Genomic DNA, 17445 nt, shown 5'->3' with positions numbered 1-17445 from the left:
GATGAAGTGAGCGACCTCGAGGAGGAAGAAGAATGGCTCTTATGGGGTTTAGCAGGAGGGGTTGAGCCCTCTGACCCAAAAATAGCCTCACAGATAGGAGTTTTAAGGAGACCTTTCAGAATTAATTTATTCTTCCTGGTCGAAAAATGTCTACAAATCCCAAACGGGGGATCAGGCAACAGACACATAAATGATGGCCATCAGAAAGCGGTAACTTATGGCCGCATTCCATACATGGCTTGAAACCAACCTTACTTTTCTTATCGGACATAATGATATGAAGGGAGAAGAACGACAGTACCAATAAGTTAAGAAAAACTACCCAGAAGGGTAAGAAAGGGAAAGAAGAAGGATTACCAACGATGGTAATGGAGAATTACCTCAAAGTTAAGAAAAAGGTAAGAAAAGGGAAACAACTATAGGGAGAGAGTCTTAAAGTTGCGATAGGGTAGAAGGATAGAGATAGTAACTGTTTAACAATAGAAAAACTTCAAAAAAACTGTTCACTTAGCTGAGAGAGAGTGGCTTGACACAGCTGTACAGCAATGCGGCAAACGAGATCTGAGGTAACAAGAAGCAAAACATTCTGGGTAGGATCTTGGCTTGAGAGATTTTGGCTGACACAAGCTTGGTATAAGGCCGGCTTGGTTCCGAGGACAGAGCCAATAACCCATCAGTAAGGAATGAATGAAGATCAGATCACAGTTTATCGAAAAACAAAAGGTCGAACCCACTTAAGTGAAAGTGCACTACATCAGAAGTACATTTTCGCAAAAGACGATTCGCCGAAGCATGTTACAGTGGTGATAAGGAAATATATCCTTTTGCCCACTGTAGTGTGATCTCAGAATTAGTATATTTAAATAGGGGGGTGTGGGGAGCGCAGCCCCCCACAGGGGGGGTGCAGGGGGGCTTCCCTCCTGCAAAACAGTGTTTACAGTAGTTTTTAAGTTTTTTTCCAATTCGGTGAATCAGCTTTCGCGAAAGTGCACTTTTGCGGAAGTGGGCTTTTACTTTTCTTTTTCGAGATTGTGAAATTTTGATAAAGAAAAGTAGACCCATATATATATATATATATATATATATATATATATATATATATATACACATATACATATATCTATAGATATATTAAGATAGTAACAGTTACATCAGAAAGTATAATCAATTTATCTGTCTATGTGGCTATTTATCCATCATCTACAGAAAACAGAAAACACCAACACAAGTTACAGAAGGCAAGCTCCTCGAAAAGCAGTAGGCCTTAAGCTCCAAAATCACACTGTGAAGCTACAGACAATAACACTAGTCACTTGTTCTGACCAATATACTTAGGTCGTCTCTAAAAGAGGCACTTGCACATTGGGATGTTGTCTGGACAAGAAATGGAATCTGATATAATTAAAATTTTTTAATCTCAACATAACATAGCTCTAGTACAAACACATACCTGAAATGTGTTAACCACTTCAAACCAACGTAAAATTCCAGGAAGCTTATACGCAGTAATAAAGGTTGTTCTCTCAATCCACATGGACTAAAAAGAAAAAAAAATGTTAAATTCCAAACAATGTATATCGTGATAGAAAAAAAGACAAACTCAAGAAACAACTGGAGATGAAGTAGATAGTTAATAGATAAAAACAATTAATTTTATGTACTCAATAAGCATAATATTTTAAAGTTTTTACTGAAATTAATGACATGCAATTACATACTGTTGGGAAAGTAATAATAAACAAACACTTCGACATTTAATAGAGAAACAGATACATTTTTTATAACAGCCCCTGGATTACATATACCTCTAATTTGACCATTAACTCTTTCGTTTGCAAACATAAACTATGGTTCCCTATTACGAGATTGCAGACACAGTTTGTCAAATGCATCTTGATTGAACCGAAAAGAGCAAAAATGCAAATCAGCGAAGCGGCTTTTCAGCAAATTCTTTCCTGGGAAAGAATTTGCTTGGCCGTTTTCGGCACTTTAGAGTGATCTCGGAGTTGGTATATTTAAGTAGGAGGGTTTGGGGGGCACAGCCCCCTTGTCAGGGGTGGGGGACAAAGCCCCCCACATTATGTAATGTTTTAAAGTTTTTTTTTTTATTTTGGAACAGCAATTTTTTTTTTCCCTTGGAAAAAAAAATCGCTGTTCTGAGGCTTCGACATTGTAAGCTTTCACTTACATGGGGTCGATTAATTATCGTTCACTTTTATAAGCGTGCAATATATAATATCGACCTTGAACTAGTGTTCAGTTATCAGACTGAGAGGGCATTTAACTAACTCTCTAATCCTCGGATCATTTCTGATAATTATAGAAACTTGAACTTAGTCTTTTATTTTTTCATTTACCAATGGTTACCTCCGATTCATAGTTACGTATTATTTTTTTAAAGAAATGATGTAAAGTTACAATTTTGCTAGCTAACTAAACAGGACTGATCCTGTTTTCGTTTTTAAGGATAACTTTTGTTCAAGGTAGTTTGGCAGTATAAAATAATATTTCTTTTAATGTCTGTAATGAATGTGCTTTATTTGTTATAACAAACAAATAAATGTGGTTTATTTGTTATAAGTATAAACCATATTTTAATGTATTATTTTTACTTTTAATCACTATGTCAGTATATTTTACAATGTTATAGTGGCTTTCGAAAGTCAAAACACCTTTTGTAATGACCCTTAAACTTATTTTTTATCAAGTACCTTATAGTTTACTGATGTGAGGTTCCCTTAAGCTAGCATTCATCATCAGATAATTATTACACAAGGAAGATTGTATTTTTCTATAAACTAACATTATGCATTAGACTAGGGTTGCCACCTTTTGAAATGCCCAAAGTGGGACATTTGTTATAGAAACGTTAGATTTTGTAGAGCAAAACATACCCACGGCCAATACAAAGGACAGAACTTCACTTTTTTGTTGAAATAAAAGTTTATTCTTGTATCATTTGAGTTGCTTATTCTGTTTCTTATAGCATTTAGGTGTTTCAGATATAAAAATAACTGTTTTATGCAACTAGTAAAGAAAATATAGGAGACATGTTTGTCCTAAAATCTCAGGACATTTGCAATTTTTTTCACATTTTTTGCAGGACACAACTGCCCAAAGAGGGACTGTCCCTCGCAAAGTGAGACAGGTGGTAACCCTACATTAGACACCATGTAATACAATCTGGTCACATAATTTGGCATTACATTCTATATACAGCAGATTGAACAATATTTACAGCAGATTGAACAATATTTATCTATTTGTCCAACTCTGTTTGGGTTTCCATTTTACTAGAGTGCAATTTAAGACTACAACATCGGCTTAAAGCAAGACATTTTTATGTGTCAATAATGGTAAACATCAATATTAAAGACTACATATGCAAAACTGGTGTAGGTTAAACATTTCAATTGGAGATCCAGTTACACTTAAATACAAATGGCTATTGCTTCTGCTAGTTACATCCATGTTATGTACATAACATATGCAATCTAAAACTCAATCTAGCAAAACTGAAACTTTAACAGCATATTAATTCTTAGATATTAAAATATTTGTTACAGATTAAATATATTTACACAGACAATTGCATACAAATAAATGAAAGTGTCTCCAAGTAAATAAAATGAGCACTAGAGGTCAAACTACATCTTTCACACTGTAGCATCACTAGCTGTAATAACCTTTCTTGAAAATATAGCAAGGTTAAACGGCTTACAATAACATAACACTAAACAAAAATGTTTTGTACCAGCCAGTAAAGATCCGCTAAAAGGTCAAGCAGACTTCTTTCTTTATAAAACAGACTCATAAAATGCATTTAAGACAACAATGTAATTATAGTAGTCATAAATAACATCTAGTCCTTTTATTTTCTAAAGGTTGATGATTACAGAACTGCAGTGACCTTTTTTGTAACTAATAACATTTTTTATGGAATCAAGATCTGTACACATATTCGCAACAAACAAGAAATATTTTTGTAGAGAAACATACCTGCAAAAATATATACATACTGAATATTTCAGTAAACAATTTACCTTAATTCCTGTCGAAAGGAAAATATCTATAAATATATTTACATATTCAAACAGTCCACCCCAAACTACATTGTGCTATCCAATGATGAACTAAACAGGGGAAACAAGAAAAGATTGGCTCTCTCGCATTCAGCCTCCATTCCTCTTATTATTTTTCACCTTGGCTGTGACTGCTCTCCTTGTGACAGCCGTGCTTTAGTATTGAGTTTCTAAACATCATTCCTTATTTTCCACTGGACTAAAACCTGTTTCTGTGTCAATCACTTCACATGCTTCAATGATCAAATAATTTATTTACAATGGAATTACTTAACTTTTTAGCCCAAGTAACACACTCATGGCAATGAAAAACCAGACCAGAACTGTAACAATACATAATAGCTATATCGGGTCTATATTACTTCAGTGAAAGACATAGTCAGCGAATAGGTCTTCATCGCTCAACAGCCACTGAAATTAACTTCAGTGAACCACAGAATTTTTCCCATGGTTCAGAAAAACTAGCCCAACAAACTTACAGAACACAAAAAGCACTAAATCAAATCCACCCAAGTGGGGGGCTTCACTCCCCACACCCTCCCTAGCTATAAAGTCCACAAAGGCGGACCCTCCACAGAACTAACCAATTACCACCCCATAGCTATTCTCTCTCCACTCTCCAAAATACTAGAGAGATGCATAAACTCTCAGGTCTCAGACTACCTCCTTACTAACAGCCTCCTTTCCAATACTCAGCATGGTTTCCGACCAAACCATAGCACCACCACTGCCTTACTCTCCTTTACTAACACTATCCTTCAGCATAAAAACAATGGCTATCTCTCCTCTGCTACTTTCCTAGACCTATCTAAAGCATTTGACATGGTCCCACACAAACAACTTATCTCTGTCCTGAATAACCTATCCTTCTCACAATCAGTCACCAACTGGTTTCAGAGTTACCTGTCTGACCGCCAACAATCCGTTGTATGGCAGAATGACATATCTCCCCAACTACCTGTCTCCATAGGGGTTCCCCAAGGATCCATCCTTGGACCCCTACTCTTCTCTGTTTTCACAAATAATCTAGCCTCTGCCACCACACAAGGCACACTCATACAATACGCAGATGACTCGACCATCATCTGCTCAGCCCAGTCCCTACCCAAACTGCAAAAAGTCACACAGGAAGCCTTTTCCTCTGTTGAAACTTGGTTATCCGATGCCCAATTAATACTCAACCCAAACAAAACTAAACTACTCATCTTCCAACCCACCAAACATACTCAAAACAACTCTCACTTTAACATCACAGCAAAAGACAACACCACTATATACCAAACTGAACACACCAAATTTCTAGGAGTGGAAATAGACAATAAACTAAAATTTGACATTCACATATCCATGACCATAAAAATAGTCCACAAAAAACTAGGAGCGTTATACAGAAATAAGCATCTTCTCACCAAAGCAGCAAAGATTTCAATAGCAAATTCCCACCTTATCTCCACCCTACTTTATGCCTCTCCAATATATACCAACCTAAGGCAATGCGATCTAAACAAGCTAGAGACCTGCTACAACAAAATTGCCAAATTTGCCACAGGGGCATCCTACCGTAGTCACCACGGTCTCTCACTTGCTGAACTGGGCTGGCTTGAACTCCCTCACCTCCTTCAATGGTATCAACTCTCACTCGCCCACAAACTAGTAAACCATCCACTAAATGTCCCATCCCTCCAGAATCTACTCCAACCCTATCGCACCACCAGACCACTAAGATCCAGCAACAAAAATCATTTGCAGATCACTAAAGCCAATAACTCTGCTGGTGAAGCACTATTCTCTTGCACCATAGCCAAATTATGGAACTCCCTCCCACCCACAATTACCTCAGTACCATCAATCACCCACTTCAAAACTTTACTAAAAGCGCGCCTAAAAACATGCTGGCTATGCCCTTGCAACTCCCACTCTAATATCACCCACCCCATCCAACCACTACCTTTCTTTCCACTCCACTAACTACCTTGATTATAGCAAGCTCAAATGCTCATAAGCCTAGTACTTATACAGCAGGAACCTCTTATTTTAACATTTGTTAATGTCTGTTATGTACTTCACAGATAAAGATTCTAGTTGTCTATTGATGTACTATAGGTTCATAGGTTCATAGGTTCATACTAGTCTATCTGCCCTAGGGCATTTATAAGCCTAGCCAGAGTGTGTGTGGCTTTCACCACCCCTTAGGATGAGAATACTATACCCATCAGTCCAGCAGTGACACAGAGATGATTCCCGGGGTAAACCTACGATCTCCCATCCACTCGTCAAGATTTCTCTTGAACAGAGTCAGTGAGGGGCTCTGCCTCACATGGACTGGGATTCTGTTCCATAGTGTAGGGAGTCTCTGGGTGATGAATCTGTCCCTCCAGCACGTCCTACTTATATCTGTGTTGAGGTTTAAGTCTCTTGCTCTCGTGGCTCTGGTGGATTTGGATTTTTTGAGGTGGAGCATGTCCATTAATTCCGGGTTGGACATGGCCTTTTATGTCAGGCACAGATCACCTCTGAGCAGACGGTATGCGACTGAATAAAGCTGGAGTTTCTTCAGTCGGGCATCATATGACATATGTTTGAGCCCCTTTATCCTTTTGGTGAGGAACTTTTGGGGTCTTTCCAACTGCTGCAGGTGTTGGGTAAGGTACATTCTGAATGGGGCGTTGTACTCAATCATTGGTCTGATAAGTGAAGAGTACAGGGGTACAATGACCTCTCCTGATCTGGATGTGAATCCCTTCATGATCAGGTGGGCAATGTAGAAGGTCTTCCTAACCACTTTGGCAATGTGAGTGTCAAAAGAGAGGTTACTGTCAACTTGGGTCCCCAGGTCCCTGATAACTTCTTCCGTGTTTAATGGATTACCACCTATGTGGTAATTAGGGGTTACCTTTGTTTTTCCCAAAGGGTATGACTATACATTTTTTGGCATTTAGCTTAAGGCCATGGCTCTGGCACCAGTTATCCATTTCTATGAGACCTCTCTGGAGGATGTCTGTGTCTGATGGAGTGTCAATTATGGTGCCCAGTTTGCAGTCATCTGCAAATTTTGTCAGCCACAATCCCCTTATGTTTGCCTGCACTTCAGAAAAATAAATGCCGAACAAGAGGGGGCCCAGGACTGAGCCCTGTGGGACACCGCTCGTGACCGGCTTAGAGTCTGACATGGCACTAGCAACTCTAACCCTATGTGTTCTGTCCTTACAACCCATCTTGTGACATATGGGTTTACATCTAAGCTGGTGAGCTTTTCTATGATGCCCGAGTGGGGTATTGTGTCGAACGCTTTTGCTAGGTCAAGGTAGGCTGTGTGAACTGCCTTACCCTCATCAATGGCCTTAGTGACTGTTTCGAAAAAGTCGACCAAGTTCAAGAGGCAGGATCTGCCCTTGACAAAGCCAAATTGGGTAGGATCCAGTGTCTGTAGGTCCCCAATGTCTTTATTTATGAGTTCCATTATCATACTATGTTCTTCATCTGTAAATATATTGTAATTGCTATGTAAATTGTTAATCACTATGTAATCCAATGTAACTACTGTCTGTTTATTTTAACTGTGGAGCTTTTCTCCCCGGGCCTCCACTGAAAATGGACCTACGTCCAGTCGGACACTCCCGGTCAACAAATATAAATAAATAATATACACCAATCCAGAGATTGCACTACAGTGGGGAAAAGGGCAAAGCTGACAGGATGGCCAAGCATTTCTGAACTGTGGGAAAATTCTGTGGTTTACTGAAGTTAATTTGGGCAGCTGGTGAGCGATGAAGATGTATTCACTGAATATGTCTTTCGCTGAAGTAATATAGACCCACTATATCAACAGGCCTTCATATCTCAGCCAGCTGCATGACCACTAATTCATATGGGATGAATTCTAAGCAAGTAATACACATACTAATCCCAGCTCTGCAGCACAGATGGATAAAGCTTTGACTGTGACCCAGATGACCAGCATTTGTATAGTGGCTCAGGAACTGAAAAGCTGGAGACGCGAAGGGGGGGGGGTGTGGGGCAGCAACTAGTGGATATATCTGGGGCAGTGGCAGAGGCAGCAGCAGCTGCAATCATGCAGTAGTATCTTATCAGCAGCTCCAGCGATCACCCTGTGGCACAACACAGTGGCAGATGGCAAAAAAAAATGTAGTACCAACAAAGGCTCACATCACATCAGCTGTGGAGCAGCTCCTCCAGAACTGCTTTCAATTGACAGAGACATTATATGGGCATTGGTTGATACATATGATCCACAAACTAGAACTAGAAAAATACATGGACATGCCACACAACTGAATGCCATGATATATGTAGTTTTTACAATTTTACATACAGGAGCCATTCAAAGACAAACTGGAGGCATGCTAAGTTTATCACTGCCGTCAGTCTCTAGAATATTCGAGATGTCCCTCAATGAATTGCTGTCACATGAGGATAAGCCCATCTGTTTCCTCAACATGGCAGGGAAAAAGCTATCATTGTACACAGCTTTTGTGATATTGTCCACTTCCCTGAAGTGCTAGGAGCTATATATTGCACATGTGTTAATAAAGGCTCCATCTGGTATCCACAAACAGTGTTACATCAACATAAAGGGCTACCATTTCATCAACTGTCTGGCAGTGTGTAGTTCACAGCAACTCATTACCATTGTGCCTGCATAACAATCTGGCATTGCTTATGATTTCCATGTTTAGCATACAAGCTATTTCTGTTACCCCCTCCCTGCATTTCACAGAGGCACCTTGTAGATAAGTGCAGACATACTGGTACATCCACATATCTAAAGCCACAGACAATATGTGCACATGATTTACTACCTCCATGTCTCTACCCCTGCATTTCTCTAATGTGCTGCAGAAGATGCTAGAAATCCTCAGTACCCTAGTTAATGTCACTCCTATGGAATCCACAAAGTATGTCTTTATACCAATATAACACTACCCACACCCTAAACAGGAGCATAGTTGAGCCAATTCCATCTCCTAGACACATCTGTGGGGGTACTACAATATGCCCTTTCCACCACTTCTTAGCTCTTCATAGTATCCTGCATGCTAGATAAAAAGATTCCATGCAGCACACAACCCAGACATCAGTTCATTGGCCATCCATATGTGCAACAGTAGGACCTGTTGCAACCTCCACAACATCAGCCAATAATACCACTGATGTGACATACAGCAACCAGTGGCCACACAGCAACCAGTGGCCACACCACACATTCCCAGACAGCTATGTGCACACAGTATATGGAAGCACAGGTAAAGTGGCAAAATACAGTCGTCTGTGGGCCCTGACATGTACAAGGTGCCAGTGAGGTGTCACACAGTACAATAAAATGTGTGCATTGTTTCTGTAGAGGCCATGCTGGGCAGTGCATTATTGAGTCACGCTATGTATCAGACATCTCCACTTACAGCAAACAGGAAGGAGGGTGGTGTAGGTCACAGCCATCAACATTTGAACAGGTGTTTATCGAAACATGGACATAAAGCTGTTTACACTACCAGAGGGGAAGGGGATACCTATCAATGGAGGAAGAGACATGAGTCATACTGCAGTCAGATCATCAGTATCATAGTGATTTCTTATGTTGACTGGGTGTTAGAGCCACTATGAGTCCATGTAGTATGACCACTGTGATGGTGATCCACAGAGGAGGCATTACAGTCCCATGCAGTGGGACTCCTGTGATGGGTGGACAAAGCTAGCCAAGAGGAACCCTGGGACACATATTGTAAGACTGATATAAAAGGGCCTGTATGGGGGCACACATGAGGTGGCCTCTTGGAGACCCAGGCATGATGCGAGTACAGTGATACCCAAACTGTAGTATGTGCTGACAGTGTTCCATGAAATTGTGATGATACATAATCACCACAGGTACTCACATGTCCTCGTTAGTCCTGGGCAAGACTGGATTACAGGGTGATGATGGTGGTGACCAAGGACCCAATATGTGTCACCACAGACCCCAGAAGACCAATAATGACATGTTCCTTGGACTTCATTGCATCCCAGAGTCTTAGCAGTACTTGGTGGCATCTTCACAAAGCCCACACACCTTGCCAATCATCTACAGATTGGTGTGGGTAGCTGTGGCCAAGATTACAGTCCTGATTGAGGCTGACAGCCACCTGCATATATGGGGGTTCAGTTGTGACAGTGTGTGCTACCTTGAACCATAAGAAGCCTGAAAGTATGGTAGGCATGCACGTGTCAGACGTAGTACACAAGTCTGCCACCAGAAGTTGCACAAATAGTAGTGACAGTATGATATTAGTGATGAGGAAGCCCCACCCCCTTGCTAAGAATGGAAAGCCCCACGCTGTGCATCCTCTAGGGCAGTAGGTGTGGAGGAGCCCACAGTGCTACCCAGGGAAATAGGTGTAGGTCCACCCAGGAGGGAAACAGATCATGACAATGTGTCCTTGGATTGTAATAAAGCTTTATTGTTTCTTACTAATAAAGTGAGCGTTTTTCTTTTTATTCGTTTTTCTTTTTGTTACTTGTGGATGTAAGGAATAATTGAAGTAAAACCACGGCTGAACTGTTTCTTTTAGGCCTTATGGAAGGACATTCCTGAGCACCATAGAACCAAAAGATGCTCTCCCCCTGGAGACCTTATCCAATTTGTAATGCATAATAAAGGTATAAGGCTTAGCCCAAGTTGCAGCCGCACAAATTTCTGACATGGAAGCTTTGGAGTGAAAGACAGCAGTAGTCGCCACTGATCTAAAAGAATGTCCCTTGACTGGTTTTGGAAGTTTCATATTCAAGTTCTTGTAGATGAAAGATATACAGTACATTCTCTCAACCACCTGGAGAGAATTACCTTGGACACAGATCTGCCTAAAGTTGCACTGGCGAAGGATATGAACAACTGATCAGATCGTCTAAACTGTTTAGTTCTAAGTAAAACCACAACTTCCTGTGAACATCCAGAAGGTGAAGGCAGTACTCTCTTTTGTTAGAAAATTTTGGGAAAAATACAGGTAAGTCAATAGACTGATTGATATTAACATCTGGGATCACCTTAGGAAAAAAGATTGGATTTGTTCTGAGTGTAATTAGGTAAGGAGCTTTAGAACATAGGGCCTGTAATTCAGACAGTTGTCTCGCGGACATGACAGCTATGAGAAGTAACATCTTCCAGGAAAGGAACTTTAAATCACAGGTAGCTGCTGGTTCAAATGGTGGTGCTGTAAGGGATTGCAATACCACAGTCAGATCCCAAGGTGGGAGAGAATCTTTAAAAGAAGGCTTTAAGTGTATTGTACCCTTTAGGAAAACCTTGCAAAGTCTGTGAGACATCAAAAGTTGGTCTCCAAATCTGATATGAAAATTTGAAATTGCTGCTAAAATTAACTTTGACTGTAGAAGCATAGGCCCCTTTATTAAACATGGCAGCTAGGAATTCCAAATTTTTTTCTACTGCCGCTGAAAAAAGGTCTAGTCCACTGTCAGAGGCCCAAATATAAAATCTCTTCCATTTGCTTAGGTAGAGAGTTCTGGTGGATTGTTTATGAGATGCCAACAAAATATGCCGCATGGGAGAAGATATGGCATTGTGCCTGGTGACTATTGGAAGTGGAGGAATTAAGCTATCAGCTAGAGAGTCTGATTATTGAGATACACTAGTTCCTGGGGATGGGAAAGGTGATCCGGAACTGGTTCCAGAATCCATAGGCATCAAAGTAGATGAGGCCAAAGGAAGGGAAACCACATCTGTCAGGGCCAATATGGAGCAATGAGGATCACTTTGCTTCTCAACAGAGATGCTTTCTTGAGAAATAATGGGATCAGAGGCAAGGGAGGAGGGTGTACAGTAGACTCAGAGGCCAATCATGAAGAAGAGCATCTCTGGGGAACACCCCCTCACCCCCCAGAGAGGGAATTAGGGCTCAGTAGCTTCTGCACTTGTTGTTCAGGAGTGAGGCAAACAGGTTGCAGCAAGGCTAGCCCCAATTAAGAAAAATGTGTTTTATTACTCTGGGGATCAGAGACCATTCGTGAGGCATGAGGATGCATCAGCTCAACTTATCCACAATTATATTGGAAGTTCCTGGGATGTGCATTGCTATCAGAAAGCGTTTGGAAGATATGGCACATTGCCACACTTGAATGGCTTCTCAACACAATGGGCAGGACTTGGTTCTCCCCTGTTTGTTGATGTACCAGACCACTGAAATGTTGTCTGATTGACCAGGTATCATCCCTAGAGGTAAGGCAGAATGAAACACTTGCAATACCAGAAGCACTGCCCTTAGTTCCAGTACACTGATATGAAGGTTGGCCTTGGAGGGGATCCAAGTGCCTTGGACTGTCTTCCCCTAGATAATGCCCCCCCCCCCACATCTGGGAAGCATCTGTGGTCACTATGCCCTTGGACTGAGGGAAGACAAAGGGACGCCCCTGAAGAATCTCCTCTGAATGCTTCCATCTGATTAGATTGTTCTTGCAATGACTTGAAATGAAAATTAAGTGGTCCATGGGGTGAGTTAGGATAGACCATTGCTTTGCTAGTAGCCATTGTAGAAGTCTCATGTCAAATCTTGTTAATGAAACTAAGGTGATAGCAGCTGCCATGGAGCCCAGTGCTTGTAGAATCAGTTGAGCAGGTATCTCATTTGAGCACAGAAGTGAGTGAACTTGCATCTGTATCTTCTGAAACCTGTGAAGGGGAAGTGATGCAATACAAGAAAAAGTGCTGTGATGAGCTCCGATGGATCACAGAATCATAGGAAGTTACTTGGCTATTAGCCCTGAAGCCCTTATAAGCCTAACCAAGAGTTTAACCCATGTAGACAAATCAGCACCCAATGCCTCTATCCAGGAGGGACACGAGTGGAATCCCAGGGATGTATTTTCTATTTCCCAGCCAGTTAATCAGGTTGTGCTTAAAAAAGGGGTAAAAAGGTACTCTGCTTGACATGGAGAAGGAGGCTATTCCATATATCGGGAGTCTCTGGGACGCAAATCTGTCCCACCAACAAGTCCTATTGATGTCAGACCAGGTTGAGACTGCATGTGTGGGATACTCGAGTGGAGCTTGACCTGCGGATGATATGCAGCAGTCCCATCAAGGCGGGGTCCGAGATCACCTTGTATGCCAGACAGAGGTCACATCTGAGGAGTCTGTATGAAACCGATTAGAGGGATAGGGCTTTTAGCCTATCTGTGTAGGGTAGATTTTTGAGACCCTGGATTTTCCTGGTGAGGAACCTCTGTGGTCTCTCTAGCTGCTGCATGTGCTTTGTGAGGTACATGCCTAATGGGGTGGTGTACTCAATAATGGGCCTTATAAGGGAAGAATACAGGGTGGGTTTAACTGGGATCTCACAGAGTTGACTGTTATGCCCAGTAGTCCGGACAAATCCAGTATGAAGTCCATGGCCTGTTGCAGTAGATGCCTGGAGGAAGCGGAGAGGAGACAGTCATCTAAATAAGGAAAGACTCAGAATCCATGCAGCCTGAAGTGAGCTGTGACTGCTGCCATGCATTTGGTGAACACCCTGGGGGATGTGGTGTGGCAAAGGGCAGCACCCTGAACTGGAAATGACTGACTTCTATTCAGAAGGTGAGAAATGTTCTTGAGCATTTGTCCACCTTTATGTGGTAATACATGTCTTAAAAGTTGATAGAGTGCATCCAATTATCTTTCTCTAGGAAAGGGAGAATAGACTGAACCATGACCATCTGAAATTTTGCTTGTTGGACAAATTTGTTTAGAATACAGAGATCCAAAATTAGTCTCCAGTCCCCTGTTTTCTTTGGCACTAAAAAGAATCTTGAGTAAAAAAATGGATCCTAACTGGTCTGGTGGGGCTTCTTGGATGACTCTTTTTTCCTAGCAGCTTCTGTATTTCTTGCTGTTTGAACTCTCTGTCTGGGTGGAACATTGGGGAGTCTTGAAAGGGTTCTTGGATAAAGAGTGAAGGGAATTAGATAGCTTCTGGTAATTATCCTTAGCACCCAAGCATCGGTCGTTATGGGTCGGCAGGCATTTGGGTGCAAGGAAAACCTTCCCCTGACTGCTTCCAGAGGTAAGCAATTGGGCCTCCCTTCAGGAGCACTGACAGGGTTGACCAGAGAATGAATCTCTGGAACCTTGATTCTGCGGACTACTCCTGCCTCTGGGATGGTGTCTTCCACTATAACTCTCCCCTCAGCCCCGAGGGGAGTCCAAGCCATGGGTGTCTTGGAAAGGCTTCTGGAATTTCTTGAACCACATTTTACCACTCCTTTGATTTCTGGAATAGGATCGTTGAGGAGTCTAAAAACATATGCCCACAGCAGACAAAGTTTTTCCATCATTCTCACACCTGGACAGAGTTTTCTTAACTTTCGGACCAAACAAAGAGAACCTGTCAAAGGGGGCATTGACAAATGAAGACTTGAAAGGTTCTGAAAACTCACACAGGCATATCCAAGCGTGTCTCCAAATTTCACCACCTGAAGCTGCTGACCTGGTCACTTCTTTGGCTGCATGTGCAATGAGCCTCATGGAGGAGTTTGAGATAGACTCCAGGGTAGCTAGTTGGGAGGCTACCTTTTCCTGGACCCCCTCAGCCACAGCTCTTGTTTGCTTTGGAATCTAGTAAAATGTGCCAAGATGTTCAAGGACCTGATGGAGAAGGTTGATGACGCATAGACCTGCTTTCCAAATCTGTCCATCACCCTGGACTCTCAGTTCGGGGGATGGACAGTAGATCTTTCCTAGGCTAGCTCTTTTCTAGTGGTTGCTGCAACCACCATGGCATCTACTACCACGCCTTTAGACCAGTGGGGGTGGGGGGTGGGGTTCCTCTGGAGCAGTAAGTATCTTGTCAGGTTTCCAGGGGACTGGTTCTACAGAATCAGGAGCCTTCCAAGCCCACTGAGTGATTAGCTTAATTAAATCGTCAGTGGGCGGGGTCACCCAGGAGGTAGACAGGTGTGCACCAAAGGCCTGCAAGTACACGGATTTCTCCAAGGATGGGTCTTTGGACTTCCAATCACCCCTCTGCTTCAGGATCTCCAGAATGTCTCCAAAGGTGACATCTTCTGGGGGTGATCATGGAGAACCCTCTCCTTCATCGAAATCGATGTCCTCTGTAACTGATTCTTCCGGAGAATCAAGGTGCTTCCTCTTGCATGATCTCTTCCAAGGGGGATCTTCAATGGGAACATCTGAGGAGGCCTCGGAAGAGGGAGTGCCTTTAGAAACTATGTCTTGCAACCATGATGTGTGCTGTCCAGGGGTAAAGTTAGTCGCTGAACTGAAGAACCTGGGGCCTCAAAGGGAGACTCCAATAACCCAGAAGCCACATAAGAAGCAGTGTCCAAAACCCAGAACTGTGACTGAAACTCGGAACTGGGGTCAAACCCCACCTAGAGAGCCCCACCTGACAGACCAGAACTGAGGAAGGGTCCACTGCCACTGCAGCCACAAGGGATATTGATGGCTCTGTAGAAAAGCTCGGAATGACACTAACCCTCCATGCTCGACAGTGAAGACGCAGTCCTGGGGACCAGATGGTGCTGATGGCACTAAGGGGGTCAGAGCCAAGCTCGGCATCGAGGACAAAACTGCAGTTGGCACCAAAGTGATAGGAACCTGGGAGGTCAGAGCCAAAGGCTCTAAAACCTGAGCGAAGGTTAGAGAAGAACAGTAATTACGTGTGAATGGAGAAAAAACACCTGCTGCAGAAGGGAGGGTGGACTGAAGAGAAGAGGAAAGACCCTGGGCCACCAAGATTTGGTCCACCAACCTAACATCTAGTTCTGAAAGACTTCTGATAGAATGCATTCAAAGGGCTGAAGGAGACTCAGATCTCTCTGCAGACAGACTAGGCAACTGTCCAAGGAAGGGATCTGCTGATGGTGAGTAAGTAGACTTGGGTTCTGAAATTATGGTTTGTTTCAGTACAGTCTGTTGTGCCATAGCTGAAACAGTAAGCACCAAAATCAGAGCTGTAGAGATGATCGGAGCCATAGAACTAGGGCTCTGAATCATAGATGTAGCTGGTGTAGAAGGTACCAAAGAACTCTTCTGTGTCAGAGACTTTGACCATTGCGACAGTTTTGGAACCTTGAATTTTGGTTCAGAAGAGGAGCCGTCAGAGGCATATTTGTGCTTTTTTACAGTTAGCGCCGAAAGGGATGATGGCACCGAGCAACAAGACTTAGATCCAGAGACTGGCGGAGACTCGTTGGCCTCAGAGAAGGTTTCCTCAAAGGGGCCTTAAGGAGACCTTTGAGGATCAATTTATTCTTTTTCTCTGCCAGGTTTCTAGCACTGAAACCCTGGCAAATGGTACAACCCACACTCAAGTGAGGCAAACCCAAGCAATAAACAAATTTGTCATGACTGAGTCTGGCATTTTTCTGCTGCACTACATACATTGTTTGAAACCTGTACTTGACGGTTTTGGCTCTTCTGCCATATCTACTACCTCTCACAGACAGACACACACACACACACACACACACACACACACACACACACACACACACACACACACACACACACACACACACACACACACACACACACACACTAAAGAAAATAGAGAAAGAAAGTCTACCAACAATGGTACAGAAGTTACCACAAGGGTAAAAATAGAAAGGAACTACCAGTGATGGAAGGGGGGAAAGAAATTACCAATGGTACAAAGGAAAGAACACACACTCAAGGGTAGACCAAACACTCAACAAGAGAAACTATGAAGCAATGGTTAGAAAAATAACTCTAAATCAGTTAGAAATAGCTATGAGAATTTTAAAAGTATTTAGCTAAGAGAGATGTTTGGCTGATACGTCTGATTCGCAGGAGTGGCAAATGAGATCTAATGTAATCTGGAGCAGGGAATTATGGGTATACTTGCAGCTTGAGAGAGAGATTTTTTTTTGGCTGGCATGAGCTATACAATGGCCAGATTGGTTCCAAGGAACAGAACTGAAACCCATCAGTCAAGAACAGATATGAAGACTGACATCAGATCCAAGGTTACACTATCATTACCTGCAATGGATTTAGCTGTAGGAGCAGCAGGCTCATCAGAACACTTGTGGGGATGGTCTCCCAACCTTGCTCTTGGCAACAAAGGTCTGACATCAGAATGTGTGTGTGTGTGTAGATGCTTCGTGAAGCATAGCATAGCCTGTGCTTTAGCTAGAGCTTGAAATGAGGCTGTCCAATCTCCATTCCAACTGCGGAGCTACTGAAACAGATGAGATCTGGCCATGGCACTGGTACATCATACCTCCTTCATACAAATTTGATGCACATAGACAAACAAAAGAGAACAGGGGAAATGTATTGACATATTTCATTAATCCAAGTGCAGTAATAGATGCACCCTCAACAAGCTACACC

The 17445-nt window shown here is 42.3% G+C and overlaps 1 protein-coding gene across 1 annotated transcript in view; it reads right to left on the bottom strand.

The window, feature by feature from the left end:
- Window positions 1-17445, bottom strand: part of DOCK2 (dedicator of cytokinesis 2) — a 4134711-nt gene that overhangs the window by 323814 nt on the left and 3793452 nt on the right. Inside the window, exon 44 of the mRNA XM_044069535.1 lies at window positions 1451-1537. Coding sequence (XP_043925470.1) covers window positions 1451-1537 — 87 coding nt within the window. The remainder of the gene's footprint in view (window positions 1-1450; window positions 1538-17445) is intronic.

Source organism: Protopterus annectens, chromosome 4.part0 (assembly GCF_019279795.1).
Source record: "Protopterus annectens isolate FY-2018-M chromosome 4.part0, PAN1.0, whole genome shotgun sequence".
Classification (NCBI taxonomy): Eukaryota; Metazoa; Chordata; order Ceratodontiformes; family Protopteridae; genus Protopterus; species Protopterus annectens.
The sequence above is the reverse complement of the archived record's forward strand: the minus strand, read 5'-3'. Positions and strand labels throughout refer to the sequence as shown.